The following is a 20,277-nucleotide window of genomic DNA, read 5'->3' as shown; positions in this document are numbered from 1 at the left end:
GGCCGGCCGGCGATGGGTCGGAGTCCGCGACCGGGAAAGGCCCGATTGCCAGTGTGTTGACTACCTTACGCTTGTAGATGCTCTGAGCACAACTTGAAACTCTTGCCCCTCTTGAGGGGGACGTTTGAGTCGCTGACCGTGTCACTATCGTTTCGCGCTGCTTAGTGATGTATAAAGAATCAGCCTTGTAAACATTGATTGTTGCATACGGCATTTGCCTTCGGGTGCGTCTCGCAAGTGGTGCCCAGCAGTCCCGCTCGACGCTCCCGAAGGCTTTGCTATTGACCTTAGGAGCATTCAATGTTCAGCGGTGTGGTGCTGAATGGGTTTTGAGTTCAGGTGAGGAGTGCCGGGGACCTGCTCGGCTCAAACCTGGCTTAGTGTCAGTACATGCGCGTATGTTATGTTGCTCATGTTGCTTATGTCTGAACCATGATAAAGGCTAGACCTTGACAGAGACGACAAAGGGGCGGTTTTCATCACTTTCACTCGGGACATCCTGAGGCGCTCCTGGCCCTGACACGCTTCTGGCTGCAGGATGTGGGAATTGAGTTACCAAAGCAGCTTAAACTCGTAGGGCGGGAGGCCCATAGCTGGAGGAGCTTGCGCGGCCGAGAACCGCAATGGCCGACTCGCAGCCGACCGAACCGGCAACCGGAAGCAATCCGAATACTCACTGTGAGTTACAAAGCTCACGCTGGCAGCTTCCTGTCCATCCCCAAGAACGTGACGCCTCATTACTGTCTTTCCCCCCGCCTGCTCAGTCTTCCGGCCAAATGACGGCATCTACGTATCAGAGGGCGCGGAGCATCGCACGATATGTGTGTCGCCCCACCTACCGCCGTCGATGTCGCGGAACGGCACGGACTGGTGCGCATGTTGGCTGTATGTTTTGTTTGCGGCTGCCAGCCCGCTGAACATTTGCTGGGTGCATTTGCAGGCACGTTGAGCAGTTTGAGCTCCATAAGGAGCTGTACCGCGGGAAAACGTCACTCCTCTACATGGCGACCGACCGAATAAGCGGCGTTCAGGTAGCGCTGAAGCTTTATCGCAAGCGCAAGCTGAGCGTGTTGAACCGGTGCGTTGTGGACTGGCCGGGGCAAGGATTGAACACGGGGGCTTGGACGGACTCGGGGAGGGGGCAGGCGTGTCGAGTTGTGGGTGTGAGTAACCCGGCGGTTTCCGTTCCCCGATCAGGGGTTTCTACAGTTGGAGCTTCGAACATTTCAGTCGCCCTAACGTGCATGTGCAAGAAAAGCCAATCGAAGTGAACACTGCATAGATCCATCTCAATGAACAATGCCCCCTGCGGCCCTGCAGGTATCAAGTGGAACGCGAGGTGCGGTTGCACATAAACCTGCACCACGAAAACATCATCCACCTGTTTGCGGCCTTTGAGGACGAAAAGCACGTCTACATGGTCCAGGAGTTTGCCGTGTGCGGCGACTTGTTTGAGGACCTCAAAAAGGGCGGGGGGCAGCTGAAGGAGAAGTACGCCGTACGGGACGTCATCGTGCCGTTCCTTTCAGCGCTGTCGTACCTGCACGGCATGGTGCGTGTGTGATATGCTGCTGATGCGGTCCGAGCGGGGGCTGGGCTTAGGGCGGCCGGCCGGGCCTTGGAGGATGCCACAAGTCCATTGGTCTCGCCAGGAAATTCGGGGGTCATCCGCCATAGCTGCAGGATGCCGTCAGTATCAGGACAGAAATGGAGGGCCTGCTTTGAAGCCGGAGGCTTGCCGGCATGGCTACAGCGCCGGTGCGAAACGGCGGTGGCGGCTGGCTTTTCCGCCGGGCCAACTACTCTATTCAGCTGCGATGGCAGGCAGCAGAGGCCGCCGCCACAACAGCCAGGGCCCGGCAACTGGAACTGCCACCAGCAGCCAAACACGCGGCTGCGCTTGACTGGAGCATTTAGACTGCAAGCTGGAGGTGTATGAAGGGGTTCTGGGCGCATGCTGGAACGGCATGGTGCCCTTGTGCTTATCGTGGCGCTCCAAGCGGCCAGACGCTACACGGCTACTGCCTGTGCGTGCTTCCTTGTGGCTGTGGAGGCAGCTGTTGGGCATGCAGGTGCAGCGCTGGTACATCCGACACCGCTCGCCGCCGGTCCAGCGCGCAGTGCAGACGGCCGACGTTGTGACAGCATTAGCTCCGGTAACAGCGACACACGCGCCCAGCGCTGAACTGCTGAGGCGGAATCAGCAAACAGCCGCAGCCGCGCTGGCAGCCGGCAGGCGCAGGGGGCATGCTGTCGGGGGCCCATGCGGCATCTCTTGCATCGTCGTTCTCAATAGACATCTGCAACCTTATCCAATTCCGCCTGTATCGCTGCCTGTCTTCGTGTCCTCTCAGGGCATCATCCACCGCGACATCAAGCCGGAGAACATCCTGCTGGGGGCCAACAAGACCATCAAGGTGGCGGACTTCGGACTGTCCATCAACATCCACCACGAACGGCCTGTGACACGCGCCGGAAGTGAGTGCCTCCATCCCTCCCTGGATTGGGCGTGGGAGGAGCAGTGCGGCTGCTGGGGCCTGGACTTGGCACCGGAGAGCGGGAGCGGGTCGGAACGAACACACTGGGCGGTTGTGCGGAGCTACAGGCGGGCGCGCGCCCCAACAAGTTGACTAACGTTGTGCCCCCGCCACCAGTCTATGCTGACATGTTGCACCCCGCCTGCTCCCGCGCTGCCCCCCGCGCCGCCACCTCCCACAGCGCTGGACTACATGGCTCCGGAGGTGCTGGTGTGCCCTGACAAGCGGCGGCCGGAGGAGAACAAGGACAAGGTGCTGCTGGGGTACACGGCGCAGGTGCGGCTGGCCGGTCTAGGGGATGGGCTGTGGCCGTGGAGGCGGTGCGAGCGGGGTATGAGGAAGTCAGGTGGGAGGGGTCATGAGGCATGTCCAGGTGTGAGGTTGTGCCACGGGGACGGGATGGGCCTGTTTGCCCTGCTGTGCCTTTCGAGGTCCTACCTCGCCTTCATCCATTCTCTCAGCGACTGATGATATCCTCTGTGGGCCAACGTGCACAGGTGGACTCTTGGGCCGTGGGCATCCTGGCATATGAGCTGTTGGTGGGCTACCCGCCCTTTGAGCAGGTGGGTGCGTGGGCGGGTGCGGCGGGGTGGTGGGGATGGGGGTGCAGGACTGGTGAGTAGGTGATCTGGCGCCCCGCGTCATTTGGGTTACCTGCCCAAGCGAAACGATACTGATAGTCTGGTTGCGGTCTTGAGTGGGACGAATGGCAAGCGACACGGCAAGCTAAAGCCCGGCAAGGGGCCGCAACTTAAACGGCAATGCACTGCTACACTACGCTGTGCAAGACGGGCCGTTCGGCGTATAATGCTGGAGCGTGCGGACCCCAGCTTCCGCCCTGATCACAACGCGATGCCTGGCGCGCAGGAGTCTCGGGCCGCCACGTACGAGCACATCATGTACAAGGAGGCCAAGTTCCCCAGCTGGATGAGCGAGGAGGCGCGGCGCTTCATAGGGCTGGCGCTGTGCAAGGTGTGCAGGGGCGCGGGGCGCGGACAGGCGGCGTGGCGATGCCGGTGTGATCCTGACGGGGTGCAAGGGGCTGCCGAGACGGCGCGATACAGCCAACCCCCAGGCCTATACATCAAATGCTGCCTCAACCCCGAAGTGCTGATCGACCTTTACGTTCCCGCCACAGCTACCCAGCACTCGCCCACGTGTCCCATGCTGCCCTTCCCTTCCCTTCCCTTGCCGCCTGCCTCCTATACCCCGCCCACACAGAACGCCTCGCAGCGCCCCACCATCGCGGACCTGCTGACGCACGCCTGGGTGCAGCCCTACCTGGTGCGCCACCCGCCCGGGGTGGCCGGCAGCACCGGCACCGCCGGCCCCAGCCGCCTGCGCAACAGCGTGTCCATGGCAATCCACGACACCACCAGCGGCGCCGTGCCCGCGGCCTCCTCCGCCTCCTCGCAGCCGGCGCAGCCGGCGCGGGCCTCCTCCGTATCCGTCCATTCGGCATCACAGCCGCTCACGGGGTCAGGCATGACGCCGGCGCCGCCGGCAGGTGCGGCGTCCGTTACCTCGTCCTTGATGGGTGCCGGCGGCGGCGGCGGTGTCGGCGCCCGGGTGGTGGTGCAGCTGCCTGGCCAGCCGCCGGTGCAGCGCAGCAGCAGTCACATGGTGGCGGACTCGAGCTCGCCCAAGCACGCTGCGGGCGGAGGCGGTGCCTCGCCGGGCGTTGGGACATTGGCGCGCTCGCCGCAGCCGCACTCGCACGCACACGGCGCCGCCGGTTCGCCGGCGATGGGCGCGGTCGCCGGAGGGCTGGGGCACGGCAGCGGGCTTGGCGGCGGGCATGGAGGAGCAGGAGGCGGGCAGCCGTATGGCGCGGGCACGCACTCGCTCAACACGAGCACCAGCCTCAAGGTAGCTGTGCCTCCGGGCTCGCAGGTGGGGGTGCTGCGGCGTGCGCCGGACAGCAATGCGTGGCGGTGCCAGGCTTGCTTGCTTTTCGTGCAACCCGTTCCAGCGTTGAGAACCCGACCCACCTTTTTGCCACGCGTTTACATCGCTGCTGCTGTGCAAACAGCATGCACTCCACTCCCCGTGCCGAAACACCGACCACGCCTCCCTTCCCTTCCGTTGCTTATCCTGCAGGACCCCATCACGGGCTCCGAGAGCCGCCTGCACGACTCCATATCCGACCCCACCATCCGCTCCTTCGAGCCGACCCCGCCACCGCCCCACCACCTCATGCCCAGCCAGCCTCCGGGCGCCGTCTCCTCCGCCGCCCTCATGCCGGCCTCCCGCAGCGGCGGCGGCGCACCCCACGGCGGCGGCGCCGACGGCCTGGAGCGAGCCCACAGCGGGCTGGGGGGGCTGGTGGGCAGCGGCAGCTCCGCCTACGTGCTGGGCGGCGCACGCACCCCGGCGGCTTTGGTGGGTGCCTCTGGAGGATCGAGGATGGGGGATGGGGGATGGGGGATGGGGATGGGAAGGGGGGAGGGCATCACATGTAGTGAATGGGGCTAGGCAAGCCAGTTGTGCTGCCGGCGTGACCAGTGCTCGCCCGATGACCGCCTCAAACCCTCTGCGCTACAACCCCGCCTCCCCGGCCGCTGCCGCCTCCCACTCACTGCCCGCCATCCTCAGGGCGGCCCCTCCCAGGGCAACATGGCCTCGCGGCTGGGCCTGTCCTCCAGCCACTCAATCAGCCGGCCCAGCCCGCCGCCGCTGGCGCTCAGCGAGAGCACAGAGGCCATGTCCAGCGACGCCTCCTGTGCTGGCGACAGCTACGCGCCCATGCCGCTGTCGCCGTCGGGCCTCACACCCGCGCCGCCGGGCCGCAGCGGCCTCGGCTCCGCCGGCGGCCCTCGGCCCGGGTCCGGCGCAGCCGGGCCCGGCACGCCGCCCGCGCCCGGGCTGCGGCACCGCTTGGTGCCGCCGGGCATCAACACGGCGAATCTGGGCATGGGCGGGAGCGGGGCAGGCGGCGGCGCGGGGAGGTTGCCGGCGCCGCCAGCCAGCCCTAAGCCGCTGACGCCGGACCTGGGCCCTGGCTTCCACCGGCCGGCCAGCGGCGTGCTGAGCGACGACTCGTTCCTGCCGCCCGCGCGCTCGCCCAGCATGTCGGTGGGGGCGCAGCACCTCAGCCCGTTGCAGGTGGGTGGCGCGCGGGGTGGCGTGAGGTGTGGGGATGGAGGGAGGAAGCGGGGATGGATGGGTTGGGCGAAAGCTTGTGGTTGGGTGGTGCAATAGTGGTGCTGTGGCGTGGCCAGCGGTGCCCAGCTGCGACGCTGCTTTGGGTACATATCGGAAACCACGCCGAGCGTTACAGGTGTGTTGCAGATGCCGTATTACTGCTTTACATTCCTGCTTGGAGCCCGCATCGGGCACATAACCCCCCGTCACACCACCAACCGCCATTGACCACAACCCGCCCCCCACACGCACAGGCCGCGCTACTGGCGCCCCGGCCCAGCATCAGCCGGCTAAACAGCCCCAGCCACAGCCGCCGCAACAGCCTGTCACAGGCCGGCAACGTGCCCGGCACGGGCGGCACCTCCTTCGGCGGCCCCAGCCTGCCGCTGCACTCCACGCCGCTGCCGCAGCTCTCCCCCGACTACGGTGCCGACAGCAGCGCCGGCGGCCTGTACGCGGAGGACAGCGCCCGCAACAGTGCCAGCCACAAGTACGTGATCGGCGGCATGGGCAGCGCGGGAGCCGGCGGCGGCGCCAACGGCAGCAGTGCGCGCATGCTGGGCAAGCTGTGGCCCGGCGCCGGCGGCGGCGGCGGCGGCGGGGGTCTGGACTCGCCTATGGACATGCCGAGCAGCAGCGCCGCCAGCTTCAGCTCGCGGGGTGGTGGCGGCGGCGGGGCGGCGGGCGCCAACGCGTCGCCCATGGCTCGCAGCGCGGCGGCGGCGCGCGTGCGTATGATGACGCCGGAGGACCTGCGGCCGCTGATGCGCGAGAGCAGCATCAGCAGCGGCACGCCCAAGGGCAGCGGCGCGGGTGGCGACCTGCGCTCCGAGCTGGCGCAGCCAAGCATGACGGTCTACAACCGGCCGGGCAAGGTGCCGGGCGTGGGGCGCGCCGCCATCGCCGCGCGCGAGGCGGAGGCGGCGGAGGCGGCCGCGTCGCTGACGGCTGCCGGCAACTCCCTGAACAAGACCAAGAGCCTGGTGAACCGCAACCTGAACGGGGTGCTGGGGGAGGACGGGCCCAGCGGCCTGGCTCGCATGGGCAGTGATGTGGCGCTGGCGCGCACGGCGGCGGGCCAGGCGGCGGCGGCCTCCACGGCGCCGGCGGTGGCCAGCCAGCGCTCCTTCACCGGCGCCAACAGCGCGTTCGCGCGCAAGCTGGCCAACGGCGCCATCGCCACCAAGGTGACGGAGTACGTCAAGGGCCGGCTGCCGCACGATGAGGACATGGACGACTGAGGACGCGAGGAGGGAGGGAGGCGGGGGCGCCTCCGAGCGGAGCGGTGGGGCTACAACTCGGCTTTCACATCTGCATCTGCAGCGGATCGGGCTGCGTCGGGAGGACGCAGCTGTACACGGAGCAGATTCCGCGGCTGGCTGGGGCTGGTGATGGCAGCGGAGCAATGTTCTGAACGCCACGGGCCCTGGCGGTCAGGGGCCGCAGTCCGCATGCTGCGGCTCGGCGCGGAGCGCCGTGTCGCATTCAGCCCTGGCGAGCGTTTTCATGTGCGACCGCCGCGCGCATGTGCCCGGTGCAACCACAGCAGAGGTCGCAGCACTGCAGGACCCCGGCGCTGCTGCAACAGGCAGCAGCCAGGCCTGCGGGACCAAAGCATGGGGCATGCGCGCGGCGACGTCTTGAGCGGCCCTCTGGTACGGGGGGGGGGGGGGGGGCTGTGCCGTGCTGGCGGGCGGTCGTCGAGAAGACGGCACGGCCCGCGATTGACCGTCTTGACCGGCAGATGTACCGAAGTGATGCAGTCGTTGTCTGCAATCAATCTTGACAACCTCGATAGCGGTAGACGCGCATGTGGAGTTGGTCTCTCTATAGTGCACCGGTGCGGTTTGCTGCGCGGGACCGGGGCTATGAGGCGCCCTGCCTACAAGGAACGGATCCTACACGTGTTCACAAGCTAGCAAATTCATCATGTCCACACTACCCAGATGACTGCTGCACATGGCGAGCTTGCGTCGTGATGCTAGGCCGCGGCCGCAGGCATCGACGTGTTGGTGAATGGTCCAGTGCGCAAACTGCAAGTTGAATGTTGGTTTGGCTAGCTGGCATTGTGGGGCCAGACCTGCACACTGATGCTTCTGAGCTGTGTGCCTCGGCACTGGGGATGTTTTGCAGTTTGCTTTGGTGACGGCATTGCACTTGTGGGCGGAGCATTGGCGCGACTGAGAAGTTTTATGACGAAAGGTTTCATAGCATGTGAACGCTTGTGGGAAGTAGCGCTATGCAGGCTGAAAGTCGGCGCGACGGAAGCCAGTAAGGCAGCATGGCTATGCCAAAGGCAGAGGGAACTTGGGCACTGGGCAGTGAGTACAGCAGCACTTCGTGACCGGCGTGAAATGGGGTGGGGAACACATGTATGTCGCTTCTCGATTACGAATGGTTTGGTGGTGGCGGCTCAGCAGGACATTAGCAGCGGCATACAATGCGGCGAAGGCAGACAAACCATACCTCCCGTGACCTCTGACTGTGATCTGATGACAAGTTGACTTCGGTCCAGAGTATTTTACCACTTGACATCTAATGTGCTAGCGAACCGGCAATGAATACGGGGCTCTTGGGACGGGGGTATGTTAGCTCAGCAGCGTCAAACAGCGCTGCCGGTACAAATATTTAGTGGCGTCTGTGAGACGTGTGTAGGTCTGTGGGTGTTGAGATGGCCGTGCTGGCTCGGAGCGCATACGGTGGCGGGGCTGTGATGGGGTGGCGCGGATGGCGCCACGCCACAAACAGACCGTGTTCGCGCGCGAGCTGGAGACCTGGCGCGCAGGGCTGCCCAACTGGAAGGAACTGGGTGGATTGTGGTGGCAGGTTTGGTCCAGGGCTCCAGGCGACACGTCCTGTATATGGAAGTACTCAGCCCCTGGCGCGCGCGCCTTCCGCGCCTCTCTAACCCTACTCAGCCAACAAGGAGGTGGCTGCCTTATGGCAGGGAAAGGGCTGATCCCGGGTCGTTATCAACCCAGCCACCTTGACGCGGGCGCCTACTAAGCACACGCCTCTATGTTGGGGGCCTTTGGCATCCCCGCAAATCCGGACATGGCCGGTTGGGTGGGGTGCACAGTCCGTGCTAACCCGCAGCTAACAAACTAGTCACGTCACTCGCCGCCAATCAACACGTGCACCCTCAGCCCCACGCCCTGCTAGCGCCGTTCAGGCTCTCAGCCTGGCCCCGCCGCCGCCGGCGGCCATGGCGGCCGCTGCAGCTTGGTCTAAACACATACTAATACGTAGCAGTCGCGGTTTGCTGCCAGCCCTCTTGCTAAAAACTCAGCGCTGCAAGTCCTGCTCAGCCCGTGTAAGTGGGCTGGCCATACATGTTCTTGAGCGATTCCTGCCATCCTGCGCACCACATCAAACATGCCAATGCCCATCCCGCCCGTTCCCTTCCCCACGCCAGCCTTTCCTCTGCACGCCGCCCATTCACACGGGCCCCAGCACCGCTCAATCCCAAACGCCATGCCGAGCGGCCTCAACCCAACGCCCCTCCTTGCCCTCCATGCCAGCACCATCTCTCCGGTCGCCGCAACGCCGCGGCGCGCCGCCTCACATGAAGCCCAGTTCGCGGTTGTACAGCGGCCGCGCATACAGCGGGTGGTGCAGGCTGCGCACCTCGTGACTGATGCGGTACAGCAGCCGCTCCCCACTGCCGTCCGCCGGCCCACCATCGGCCCGGCCGCTGCCGCTGCCGCTGCCTGTGCCTGCTTCTCCCTGCTTGCCGCTGCTGATACTGCTGCTGCTGCCGGTGGCGGTGCCGGTGATGTCCTGGAATCGGAACTGGCGGTTGCGCAGCGCGTCGTCCAGGCAGTGGTAGCGGTCCCTGGCAGGGGAGTAAACGGGGTAAGTGGGAGTAGGAGTGGTGTGGGGATGTTCGGTTGCATTGACACGCCATGTACGTCTAAGAGGGCTGCCGATGCACACTGTCCAATCGTCACACCTGCCCGACTTCCGCACCGACTTCCGCACGAGCCTGCCCGACTTCCGCATGAGCTTGTACATGCAGTAGCGTTTATGTGCTTTTAATGTGCCAAAAGGCAAGCGCTGGCCAGACTGTACGTGCGTGTCGTGGTGGTGGGTGCGGCCGGCAACGTTGGAGGTGGTCAGATGGTATGGTGTGATGGGGCCTGCGCTCCTAAACGTCACTGGGTCAGCCCTCTGCCGGTCCAGTCTTCTCCCTTGCGCGCTGCCTCACCTGTAGGGGTGGTCGTTCCAGGGCTGGCGGTCCGGGTGGTGCACGGCGGCGTAGGTGCGGCTGAAGTCCGCCACGTACAGCGCGATGTGCCAGCCGTCAAACAGGTCCGCCACTACCTGCAGGGTGGGGGGAAGGTAGGGAGGGGTAGGTGGGTGAGTGGGACCGGGGTGCAATCGAGCTGGGGCGGGGCGCTCAAGCGCACAGCGTAGGACTGCGGCAGCCGACAGCAGCAGGAGCGCACTAAAGCGCGAGAGCTGACCTACGGACATGCTACACCCCCGCCATGCCCTGCAACTCCTGCCCCAGCCCTGTCCCCACCTGGTCGCTCAGCTGCCCCAGAGACGCCTGCTCCACAAAAACCAGCTTCTGCCCCGGGCCCAGCCACACCTCGGCACGCATGGGGCCGGCATGACCCCACGTGCGCGACCCCCCAGAGCCCCCTGGTGCTGCTGCTGCTGGTGCCGCCCCCAGCTGCCAGTGTGGCGTGGACGCGGGCGCCGCGGCCCCCGAGCCGTGGTCAGCGCCGTTGCTGCCGCTGCTGCCGTGCTGGCCTGAGGCTGAGGCGTAGGGGTAGGAGGAGGGTGTGCTGCTGCTGGTGCCCACACGGCAGCGGGCACCCATGCGTCTCTGCAGGGCGGGGGGGGGGGGGGGGCGGGGGCGGGTACATTCATGATTATCCAAGAAGTGAAGGCGTGGCCAGGGTGGGGGCCGGGGGATGCACAGGCGGGAGCACAGCCCGGCATGCTGGGCAAGGGGGGAGCGTCAGTTCCAGGCAATGGCGTGGCGCCGCAGTGGAACAGATCAGCTCTTCAATCCCAACCATACTCTGCGAACCAAGCTCCAAACGTAGTCCTGCCAATTTGTAACAGGTCCTCCCCAGCCCCCAGTCCCCAGGCCCCCAGCCGCCTCCCTCCTCCCACCCTCTCACTGAGAGAATGGTGAAAACACATCCCTCCAGATCCCATCCTCATGCCTCCCGCCTCACCGCATAGAATTGGGCAATGCCCACCGCGGTGCCGGGCAGGCACGGCAGCTGCAGGTAGGCCACACCCGCCCGACCCGGGAAGTACGGCAGCGAGCGATGTACGGCGAAACAATTGCCGTACGGGTCAACCGCCTCCAGCGTGTCACCCTTGGCGTACGTCAGTGAGACGTCACTGAGGGAAGCGGGCACGGGTGGTGTGGGGTGGGGAGGTTCAAGGCATGATTAGTTCGGCGATGGGGTGATCGCGGGCCTCGGCGGGGTAGGGTCGGTTCACCCGATGTGCCGCCACAGGTGCACATGTGTGGGTGAGCGGTCGCCGAGTCATGTGAGTGCGGGTGTCAGAGCAGCTGTGAGAGGTAGCAGGCGCGCCTTCGCTCACCACCTCGCGAAGCTTTCCATGCCAGCTTGCTTCCTCAGCCCGCACCCACTGTACTGCTACTATGAATGACTGGACAGCCCCGGCCGCGCCTGCCCCCGCCCCGGACCCTGTCTCACCCCAGCAGGCCCCGCACCGCCTCCAGCCGCTCCGCCGCCGCCGCCACGTCGGGCAGCACAACACCCACCACAGAGCCCGGCGGCAGCCGCTGGGGCCTGGCGCCGCGAGCAATGTGGAACTGCGGTGCGGTGCACGCGCGGTACAAGCGCGGCGACAATATTTGTCGGGGTAGGAAGCAGCAGGAAGGGAAGAGCTGGGTGATTGGGGGCCGCGGGCTGCAGTGGGAGCGACCGGCCACGCGCGGCACGACGGTGCTGTTTTCGGCAGCAGCGACCCGTTCCCAACCGTCCAACTCCCCGCCCCACCGCTCACCTGCTGTTTACCGCAGTTGTACCACTGCCGCACACAAGGCACGGCGCCAGGAAGGGGCACACGGGGAGTACAGGGTCATGCGGGGTCTCAGCCTTCCACACAAGGGCGCCAGGCCCACATGGGGTCCGGCCGCGTCCGAACATGCCGCGAGCCTTCCGACCAGGCCCACGCTTTATGCCCAATACCAATCCGCTCAAGTCCAACCAACCTCACCTAACCACCGGGCCCTCCGCCCACCCGCCCCCGCCCTTGTGTCCATACCGCTGCACGCACCATAACGTGCGAGCCGCCCCGCTGTGAGGCGGTGGTGCCGGGGTCCGCAGTGAGGCCCAGCCCATCGCCATAGAACAGCCGCGCCACCTCCAGATCCGGCACCTGAGGCGATGGGGGCGGCGGGGGCGGCATTTGCATCCACGTGCCCTCATCCAAGTGTAGCCCGAGGCTTATGGGGCTGCATTCACGCCTACCACGCACACGCCATGTCCCTTCCTGCACCGATGCACCGATTGTTGATGCCGGCCCCGGCTACCCTCCCCCACCCACGCCTCCACGCCGCCTTCTGGTCCGGGTTTGCTCAGGCGGTCTGCTTCAACACTGCCCCTAGTACACACGCATGCCGCCATGCACTGTCCTGCAGGCTCCTGTTCACGATGTACTGTCATTCACGCACTTCCCCAAAACCTTTCCTGGACAAACCGAGCAAACACGCACGCACGCACGCACGCTTGCACGCTTGCACGCAGCCCCGCACGCACGCACGCACACGCACGCGCACACGCACACGCACACGCACACGCACACGCACACGCACACGCACACGCACACACACACACACACACACAGCCGCCCACCTCCAGGTTGATGTGCTCCAGCCCGATCACGTTGCCCACGTCCTGGCAGTGCCACTGCAGCCACTGCTCCTCCCGGGCCCGCTCCCGCTCTGTCTCAGCCCGGCTGCTGGCGCCACCGCCGCTACTGCCACTACTGCCGCTGCCTAGGCTGAGGCCACTGAGGCCTGCAGAGGCGTCGGGTCCGTAGGCGGGCGGGTTCACGCGACCGTGCTCCACCTCACGCGGGAACAGCGGAAAGGGCGGCAGTGCAGGGGCACATTGGCTGGGAGCGGAGGCGTCAGGAGGCGATGAGGCTGTGGCTGCGGCTGCGCCAGTTGCAGCCGAGGCCCGGGTGGCTGAGCCCGAGGGTGTGGAGTTCATGGCAGGAGCCGCGGGAATACTGTCGGGGGAAAGGGCCCGGGACAGGGTGCGGGAGGGTGGTGCCAGGGCCCGGCACGGAAGCAGTCGAATGGCAACCCCAACACTGCAGCAAGCCAGGCTGCAGGTAAACACGCTCCCTCTCTCATTGTACACGTCAGAGCTGTCTGCCGGTAAACGAATGCAACAGGCCGAAACACACGCACATTTGTGTCCGAAGCAGGAGACCCTGGTACAGCCCCGGTCCTGGTACAGCCCCGGTTCTGGTGCATCCCAACTCCCAAGCGACCCGCGACTCACCTGCCGCGCCACGCCGGCCGCGCGCTGCCTCGAAACGAAACCCCACGCACAGGGGCTCGACTCCTAACCTTGTGCGCCTGCGCCCCGCCTTTCGTTGCGCGAGCGCTCGCTTGGAGCATGCCCAAGGTTGCTTCGCGCAAAAGGTTTCGCCAGAATGAATAGCACCTGTCGTATGACAAGGAAGTTTTGAGATCTAGAGGAAGAATACGTTTGCACAAGAACAATGTTACTGTGCCGACTGTGACGGGAATTGGGCGCGGTTAAGGGCGTGACTCGTCTCGCCGCTCGCGGAAACCAGCAGAACAAACGCCCCCGCTGCTTACAACAAAACTCGTTTCAACCATACGCACACTGACGTATCGCAACATTTTAATAAGCGCTGACAGCTGAAGACTTCTTCCTCCTGCTCCGTCTCCAAAACCTGACCGTCGCCCGAAATTTGCTTGAGCTTTCACAACCAAAGGAACTTAATAAATGATGGCTGGCTGCTTTGGGGGCCACCAGCGCGCGGGCGGCCCCGAACCGGTTAAGAAGGCAACAAATAATGTGACGGCAAGTGGCCAAGCATCAAGCTCACCTCATCCAGCTGCGCTTGCACTGCAAGCTGGCCGGTAAGGGCGCTTGCTCAGTGGGGCTGTAGAAGTTTCGCGTGTTGACCCAGAGGTCGGCGCCAGCACCCCGCCAGGCAAAATTAGAGTGCGAGAGGTACATACGATATTACTCTGCAATCTTAAGTGAAACCAGCGTCATACCACCTGCTGCGCGCTTTATTACGACACACCGCGAGCTTGGCGCCTTACTTGCTCCAGCTTGCTCTGCCTCCAGGCTCGCCGTCTCCTTTTCCGGTGGCGGCTTCCTTCTCCCCTACCACATAGGTAAGACGGAGGTGCATTCACGCGCACTGGTATGTATGTTTCTCGCCCGCTGATTTTGATGGATGGGTGCCGTGCCGCTTCTCGTACTTGCGGCAGGCCCCCCCTCCCCGCCTTACCACTGTCCCATCGCACACCCCGTGTAGCTTTCTTCTGTGCTGCTGCTGCCCCTCTCTGGCCACACCCTAGTACTAGTAGCGGTGCCATGCCGTACATGTACGGGCGCGCACTCATGCGCAGGCCTGCCACCATGACGTCCCTTGCTGCAGGCGTGGTGGAGGTGCTGCTGCAACTGGGCGTCATCCGCCAGCGCCCACCGCCGCTACCACCAGCCGCCGCCGGCGCCATTGCCACTGTAGGGCCCGCCTCCCCCGCTGCAACTGCTGCGGCCGCTACCGCAGCTTCGGCACCTCAGGCCGTATTCAACGGGGCAGCAGAGACACAGGACGTGTCGCAGCCGCCGGCGCCAGCGGGCGGTACGCTGCGGGCCCGCTCGGGCGACAACGCAGCACCCTCCCAGCCTGTGCAGCCACCCCCAGCAGCAGCAGCCTCGACACCCCAGCCCACCGCCACCACCACCACCACCACTACCAACGCCACCACAGCCAGCAATAGCATCAACGGCAGCAGTAGCAGTAGCAACAGCAGCAGCAGTAGCTACACCCCTGTGGCGGGCTCTTCCGCGGGCTCGCTGGTGGCGGCCAGCGTGGCGTGCGGTCTGAGTCCGGCGCAGATGCTGAGCACCTTCCTGGACAGCGTTCGGGACTGCCGTACGGGCGGCTCCTTCAGGCGGCTGGACCAGGTGGGGGTCGTGGGTGGGGGTGTAGAGAGGTGGGGTGGGGCGCACAAGAGGTGTAGAGAGGAAGTGGGGTGGGGCGCACAAGAGGTGTAGAGAGGTGGGGTGGGGCGCACAAGAGGTGTAGAGAGGAAGTGGGGTGGGGCGCACACGAGGTGTAGAGAGGTGGGGTGGGGCGCACAAGAGGTGTAGAGAGGAAGTGGGGTGGGGCGCACAAGAGGTGTAGAGAAGTGGGGTGGGGCGCACAAGAGGTGTAGAGAGGAAGTGGGGTGGGGCACACAAGAGGTGTAGAGAGGAAGTGGGGTGGGGCGCACACGAGGTGTAGAGAGGAAGTGGGGTGGGGCGCACACGAGGTGTAGAGAGGAAGTGGGGTGGGGCGCACAAGAGGTGTAGAGAGGTGGGGTGGGGCGCACAAGAGGTGTAGAGGTGGGGTGGGGCGCACAAGAGGTGTAGAGAGGAAGTGGGGTGGGGCACACAAGAGGTGTAGAGAGGAAGTGGGGTGGGGCGCACACGAGGTGTAGAGAGGAAGTGGGGTGGGGCGCACACGAGGTGTAGAGAGGAAGTGGGGTGGGGCGCACAAGAGGTGTAGAGAGGTGGGGTGGGGCGCACAAGAGGTGTAGAGAGGAAGTGGGGTGGGGCGCACACGAGGTGTAGAGAGGTGGGGTGGGGCGCACAAGAGGTGTAGAGAGGAAGTAGAGGAAGTGGGGTGGGGGTCGTGGGTGGAGCGAGGTGGGGCGCACAAGAGGTGTAGAGAGGAAGTGGGGTGGAGGGGAGAGTGTGGAGGGGAAACTGTGGAGAGGAAAGTGTTGAGATGGGTGTGTGGAAAGGGGAGTGTGGTGAGAGGAGGGTGAAGGTGCTTGGGGTGCTTGTTGGTATTGGTATGGGATGGTGTGAGACGTGTCAGACGGTGTGCGGACCTGGTTTGGCGGGTGCTGGGCGTGTTGACACGGGTGCGTGGGTCGCGCCGGGTGTGCATGTGCTTGTACCTATAGATAGCCTCATGTAGCTCTGCGTCGGCGGTTGGTATCGGGATTGGTATTGGGCGATCTGACGCGGGGAGGCGGTGTGAGGCTTGCCTCGCTGCCCGATCTTTATGCAGTTCCACACTGACCAGTCACCCGTTGCCCCGCCATCTCCTCCTCAAGCGCCCCGTGGCCCCTACGCTCCTTCCGCCTTGCCTCCCGTGTCTGCCGCAGGTCCTGCTGCGCCAGCTGGAGGCGTCTCTGCCGCCCAACGCACACGAGCTGTGCAGCGGCGTGGCCACGGTGAGGGGCGGGCGCGAGGGCGGGCAGGCGCGGGCGGGGGCGGGCAGGGACAGCAGGAGGCTGACGAGGGAAGGGGCAGTGGATTACCGGCGGAGTAGGTGGCTCGCTACAGCTCTAAGTGGCTACAGCCCTGGGAATACCCAAGTGGTGCCACTGCTGCTTCCGCCGGTGCTGTCGCCACTGCGAACATGTGTATTCACATGCACGCATGGCCGCCATCCCACATGCATCGCACTACCTACACACGGAAACTCCTGCCGCATGGCCGCCGACCCCGCCGGCCCCTTGCTTCCGCCTCTGCCCACCTCTTTTGCACCCCTTCTGCACCCCACGCACGAGTACCTGCCTACCTGCCGTACTGCCCCCGCCGCCTGCAGGTGGGCGTGACGCGGCTGCTGCCCTGGCCGCACACCAAGCGCGTGTGCCAATTCTCCTCACGGCCCGACCTGGTGGCGGCGCTGCTGGCGTCCTGCCACATCCCGCGCTACTTCAATGGGGAGCTGTCCACCTCGTACCGGGGTGCGTGGGGGCGCGAGCGAGGGCAGGCGCCATGCCGTATGTGTGCGCGTGTGTGTGTCTCTGTCTGTGTGTGTGTGTGTGTGTGTGTGTGTGTGTGTGTGTGTGTGTGTGTGTGTGTGTGTGTGTGTGTGTGTGTGTGTGTGTGTGTGTGTGTGTGTGTGTGTGTGTGTGTGTGTGTGTGTGTGTGTGTGTGTGTGTGTGTGTGTGTGTGTGTGTGTGTGTGTGTGTGTGTGTGTGTGTGTGTGTGTGTGTGTGTGTGTGTGTGTGTGTGTGTGTGTGTGTGTGTGTGTGTGTGTGTGTGTGTGTGTGTGTGTGTGTGTGTGTGTGTGTGTGTGTGTGTGTGTGTGTGTGTGTGTACATGCAATGAACAACACGGTGTTTCTCCTCTCGTCCCCCGCCCGCATACGTGCTCGCTTTGCGCATGGCGGCTAGCGTGCCACCCTGCACAACCCGACTGTCGGCCTGTCGACCTGCTGCTGCTGCTGCCTGCCCGTCACCCAGCAGGCAAGACCAGTGTGGACGGCGGCGTGTCATCGCTGATGCCCAAGGCCGCGGCCGAGCACGACTTCCTGCTCAAGGTAGGAACTAGCTAGCTAGGAAGCCGTTAGGGCGACGGCCGGCTCGCTGTCGAGGCGAGGCACCATTATGCTGTTGTTGGGTGTTGCCTGTTAGCATTACTACTGCACGACACTTTCGGTACGATACCCCGCCACCCATGCTGCGCCGCTTGCCCGCCGCAATCTTGTAATGAACCGATCTCTCCCGCCGCGCGCTTAGGTATGCTGCTTCCCCCGGCGGCACGTGGCCCGACTGCCTGTGTTCAACCGGCGCCAGGCGCTGCGGCAGCTGGACCTGGGCATCAGCCCGGACGCCTTCGGACCCTGGCCGCACAGGTGATGAGGTGCATGGCTGGCTGGCTGGCGGGCTGTTTGATGGGTTGGTTGGTCGGCGCATGAATGGGGTACATGCACGGTATGGGTGCGTGCATGCACGCATAGCTATGGGTGCGTGGCTCGTAACGGCAGCTGTGGTCAGATGCGAGGAGTGAAAGCAGCCTCCTAGCCCCAACATACACGCCGCGCCCCTTACTTACCACACACACACACACACACGCCTTCCCTCGGTTTTGTTGGGATTGGAGTCTCCCCCCCCCTCCCGCCACACGCCCCCACCGACACAAGCACGCATCACGCACCCCCACCCCCACCCCCACCCCCACCACCACCACCACCACGGCTGCCACCCTGCAGGCTGTCGGTGATGCTGGAGCACGCGCTGCACCCCTCCTCAGACGACTTCCTGGTGCTGCTGCTGCAGGTGTGTGTGTGTGTGTGTGTGTGTGTGTTTGTGCGCGTGTGCGTGCGTGTGTGTGTGCGTGTGCGTGTGTGTGTGTGTGTGTAGCTAGCTAGGTGTGTGTGCGTGTGCGTGGGCGTGTGTGTGTAGCTAGCTAGAGGTGTGTGTGTGTGTGTGCGTTTGTGTGGTCAAAAACAACAAAACGAAGCCCGTGTGTGTGCGTTTGTGTGTGTGTGTGTGTGTGTGTGTGTGTGTGTGTGTGTGTGTGTGTGTGTGTGTGTGTGTGTGTGTGTGTGTGTGTGTGTGTGTGTGTGTGTGTGTGTGTGTGTGTGTGTGTGTGTGTGTGTGTGTGTGTGTGCGTGCGTGCGTTTGTGTGCGCGTGTGTGTAGCCACCTAGGTGTGTGTGTTTGTGTGCGTGCGTGTGCGTGCGTGTGTGTAGCTAGCTAGGTTTGCGTGTGTGTGTGTGTGTGTGTGTGTGCTGTGTGTACGTTTGCTTGTGTGTGTAGACGTATTTCGTGTCATGTGTAAGTGTGCTTGCTTGTGAGCGTGTGTGTACGTGTACGTTTGTGTATGGCTGGCGCCTTATTTCTGTCGTACGTGCGGTTGGCCTTCGTGTTCCGGCCGCCGGCTGCTGGGTGGTGGTGGTGGCGCGCGCGCGGGCGTGGGACTAGCTGCCACTAGTCTGACCAACCACCCCGTGTCTGCTGAGGCTCGGACCTGCCTACCTGCCTTCCAATCCTGCCTACCTGCCTATCTGTTTGTTGGCAGGCGGGTCGGGGCGATGCCATGCGCTGGGCTGTTGCCGCTGGCCTGGCGCCGCCGCCGCTGTGTCGCTGGGTGGAGCGCTGGGTTGCCGGCCTGCAACAGCCGCAGCTGCCGACGCAGCAGGAGCAGTGGCAGCAACAGCAGCTCCCCGCCGCCGGGTCGTCGCACGAGCTGGCCAAAGCCGCGGTGGCTGCAGCCGCCTGTTATGATGATGAGTCGGCGGCTGCAGCAGCAGCTGGTGGCGGCAGGGACACAGCTGCTGCGGAGGGAGCAGCAGTGGTCCGAGGGGGAGCGGCGGATGGGATCGTCAGTAGGAGGAGTGGGGCGGTGGAGGAGTTCGGCGGGGGCATGAGTGGCTGCGGGCTGTACCTCATGCCCATACCGCCTGAGCTCCTGCTGCCGGGTCCGGCTGCCGCTGCTGTTGCTGACGCACCCAAGCCTGGTGCTTCCGCGGAGTCGTCGCCGGCGGCGGAAGCCCCGGGCACCGCCGCTACTGCGAGCACACCACAGCGGCAGTTAGCAGCAGCTCCTGCGGGTGATACGCGGCAACAGGAGCCGCCGCAGCAAGCTGGTCCCGCACTGCAGCTGGTAGGCCCCATCGCCGTCGCCGAGGGGCTGCTGTCGCGCACCGCCAGCACTAGCACTAGCGCAGCAGCCATGTCCTGGCAGGCGCAGGTGCCGTCGCAGGCGTCGCAGTGCAACGTGCAGTCGACCCAGCGCGCGCACGTAATGGCGGCGGCGGTGGCGGCGGCGGGGCCAGGAGGAGTGGGCCCGACGTCAGCACGAAACCGTCTTGGGCGCGATGGCGAAACTGGAGGTAGTGCATGCGGCGGAAGATTTGGTTGCCGCCGCATGCATCTGCACAGTGGGCACAAGGCCCGTGTAAAGCCGAAGCGCCTGCCGCACGAGACAGCAGCACGGCTCTTTGTGGCGGGTGGAAAGCTTTTGCCTTAGCGCTTAGTGATGGTTGTCCGATGTGGATGGCCTGCGAGGCTGCGAGCTGCTTTAAATGTTCGTTGAGTCTGTGTGCGTGGGAGCGGACTTTCAGGAGCTGTACGGATGACTCGGCATACATATGCGGCTACCTCGGACGCTATCTTCTCTAGGAGGTCCCTGTGTTTTGAGAGTACGGTATAGACGCTGGGGGTAGTTGGTGGCCCTACGGATCATGTAGATGGAGACCAAGGAGTCACTGGGAATGGTGAGTTTGGGCAGGCCTCGGTGCTCCAGTCTTGGGCACCGGGCAGGATTCCAGTGCTTTTTTCCGATGTGGACGTTACAGAGAGGAGCGTGTCTGCCCCTGGTCAACTCGGTAAGGATGAAGCCCCCCCAAAAAAAACAACGAGAGAGGCAAGCATGGCAAGCACCCACCGGCAACCCTCAACACCGCACAGCCCGCAGGAAGCAGCGGCAGGATTTGTTTTAGGCTTCATCCTTACAGAGTTGACCAGGGGCCGACACGCTACCCCCCTACTGCTGGGCACAGAAACCCGAAGACAGCCTGGTCCCGCAGATAGACCAGAGCCCCAGGGCAAGAGAAGAAAGGGAAGAGAAGAAAAAGAGAGACCACCTGCTCAC

At 64.5% G+C, this 20,277-nt stretch overlaps 4 protein-coding genes across 5 annotated transcripts; 3 read left to right on the top strand and 1 right to left on the bottom strand.

Moving 5' to 3' along the window:
* The first annotated feature begins 64 nt into the window (after nucleotides 1–64).
* CHLRE_09g400330v5 (uncharacterized protein) lies at nucleotides 65–8,555 on the top strand. Of its 2 annotated transcripts, none has more exons than XM_043065983.1 (13): nucleotides 65–339; nucleotides 538–678; nucleotides 765–870; nucleotides 941–1,078; nucleotides 1,321–1,552; nucleotides 2,355–2,478; nucleotides 2,719–2,813; nucleotides 3,035–3,100; nucleotides 3,405–3,509; nucleotides 3,759–4,406; nucleotides 4,638–4,919; nucleotides 5,133–5,642; nucleotides 5,936–8,555. In XM_043065983.1, the coding sequence occupies exons 2-13, from the start codon at nucleotides 624–626 to the stop codon at nucleotides 6,920–6,922; spliced, it is 3,348 nt and encodes a 1,115-aa protein (XP_042921374.1). In that variant the 5' UTR covers nucleotides 65–339; nucleotides 538–623; the 3' UTR covers nucleotides 6,923–8,555. The 2 variants fall into 2 exon arrangements, with proteins under 2 accessions (XP_042921374.1, XP_042921375.1); XM_043065982.1 differs by having other exon boundaries at nucleotides 3,759–4,430.
* Nucleotides 8,556–8,582: 27 nt separating this feature from the next.
* Nucleotides 8,583–13,334, bottom strand: CHLRE_09g400293v5 (uncharacterized protein). The gene is made up of 9 exons (XM_043065979.1): nucleotides 13,190–13,334; nucleotides 12,533–12,911; nucleotides 11,955–12,056; nucleotides 11,682–11,705; nucleotides 11,369–11,487; nucleotides 10,874–11,045; nucleotides 10,207–10,515; nucleotides 9,889–10,004; nucleotides 8,583–9,516 (listed from the first exon to the last, which is right to left on the bottom strand). Exons 2-9 carry the CDS (start codon nucleotides 12,890–12,892, stop codon nucleotides 9,243–9,245), a joined length of 1,476 nt encoding a protein of 491 aa, XP_042921373.1. The 5' UTR covers nucleotides 12,893–12,911; nucleotides 13,190–13,334; the 3' UTR covers nucleotides 8,583–9,242.
* A 100-nt stretch (nucleotides 13,335–13,434) lies between these two features.
* On the top strand, nucleotides 13,435–15,850 carry CHLRE_09g400256v5 (uncharacterized protein). Its single transcript, XM_043065978.1, has 3 exons — nucleotides 13,435–13,800; nucleotides 14,015–14,064; nucleotides 14,331–15,850. The coding sequence occupies exons 1-3, from the start codon at nucleotides 13,664–13,666 to the stop codon at nucleotides 14,951–14,953; spliced, it is 810 nt and encodes a 269-aa protein (XP_042921372.1). The 5' UTR covers nucleotides 13,435–13,663; the 3' UTR covers nucleotides 14,954–15,850.
* Nucleotides 15,851–15,904: 54 nt separating this feature from the next.
* On the top strand, nucleotides 15,905–20,020 carry CHLRE_09g400219v5 (uncharacterized protein). The gene is made up of 7 exons (XM_043065976.1): nucleotides 15,905–15,980; nucleotides 16,054–16,122; nucleotides 16,500–16,641; nucleotides 17,146–17,219; nucleotides 17,419–17,534; nucleotides 17,892–17,958; nucleotides 18,703–20,020. Exons 1-7 carry the CDS (start codon nucleotides 15,951–15,953, stop codon nucleotides 19,651–19,653), a joined length of 1,449 nt encoding a protein of 482 aa, XP_042921371.1. The 5' UTR covers nucleotides 15,905–15,950; the 3' UTR covers nucleotides 19,654–20,020.
* Nucleotides 20,021–20,277: the final 257 nt, after the last annotated feature.

Source organism: Chlamydomonas reinhardtii, chromosome 9, assembly GCF_000002595.2.
Source record: "Chlamydomonas reinhardtii strain CC-503 cw92 mt+ chromosome 9, whole genome shotgun sequence".
Classification (NCBI taxonomy): domain Eukaryota; kingdom Viridiplantae; phylum Chlorophyta; class Chlorophyceae; order Chlamydomonadales; family Chlamydomonadaceae; genus Chlamydomonas; species Chlamydomonas reinhardtii.
Note: the sequence above shows the minus strand (reverse complement) of the source record. Positions and strands in the feature narration are given on the sequence as shown.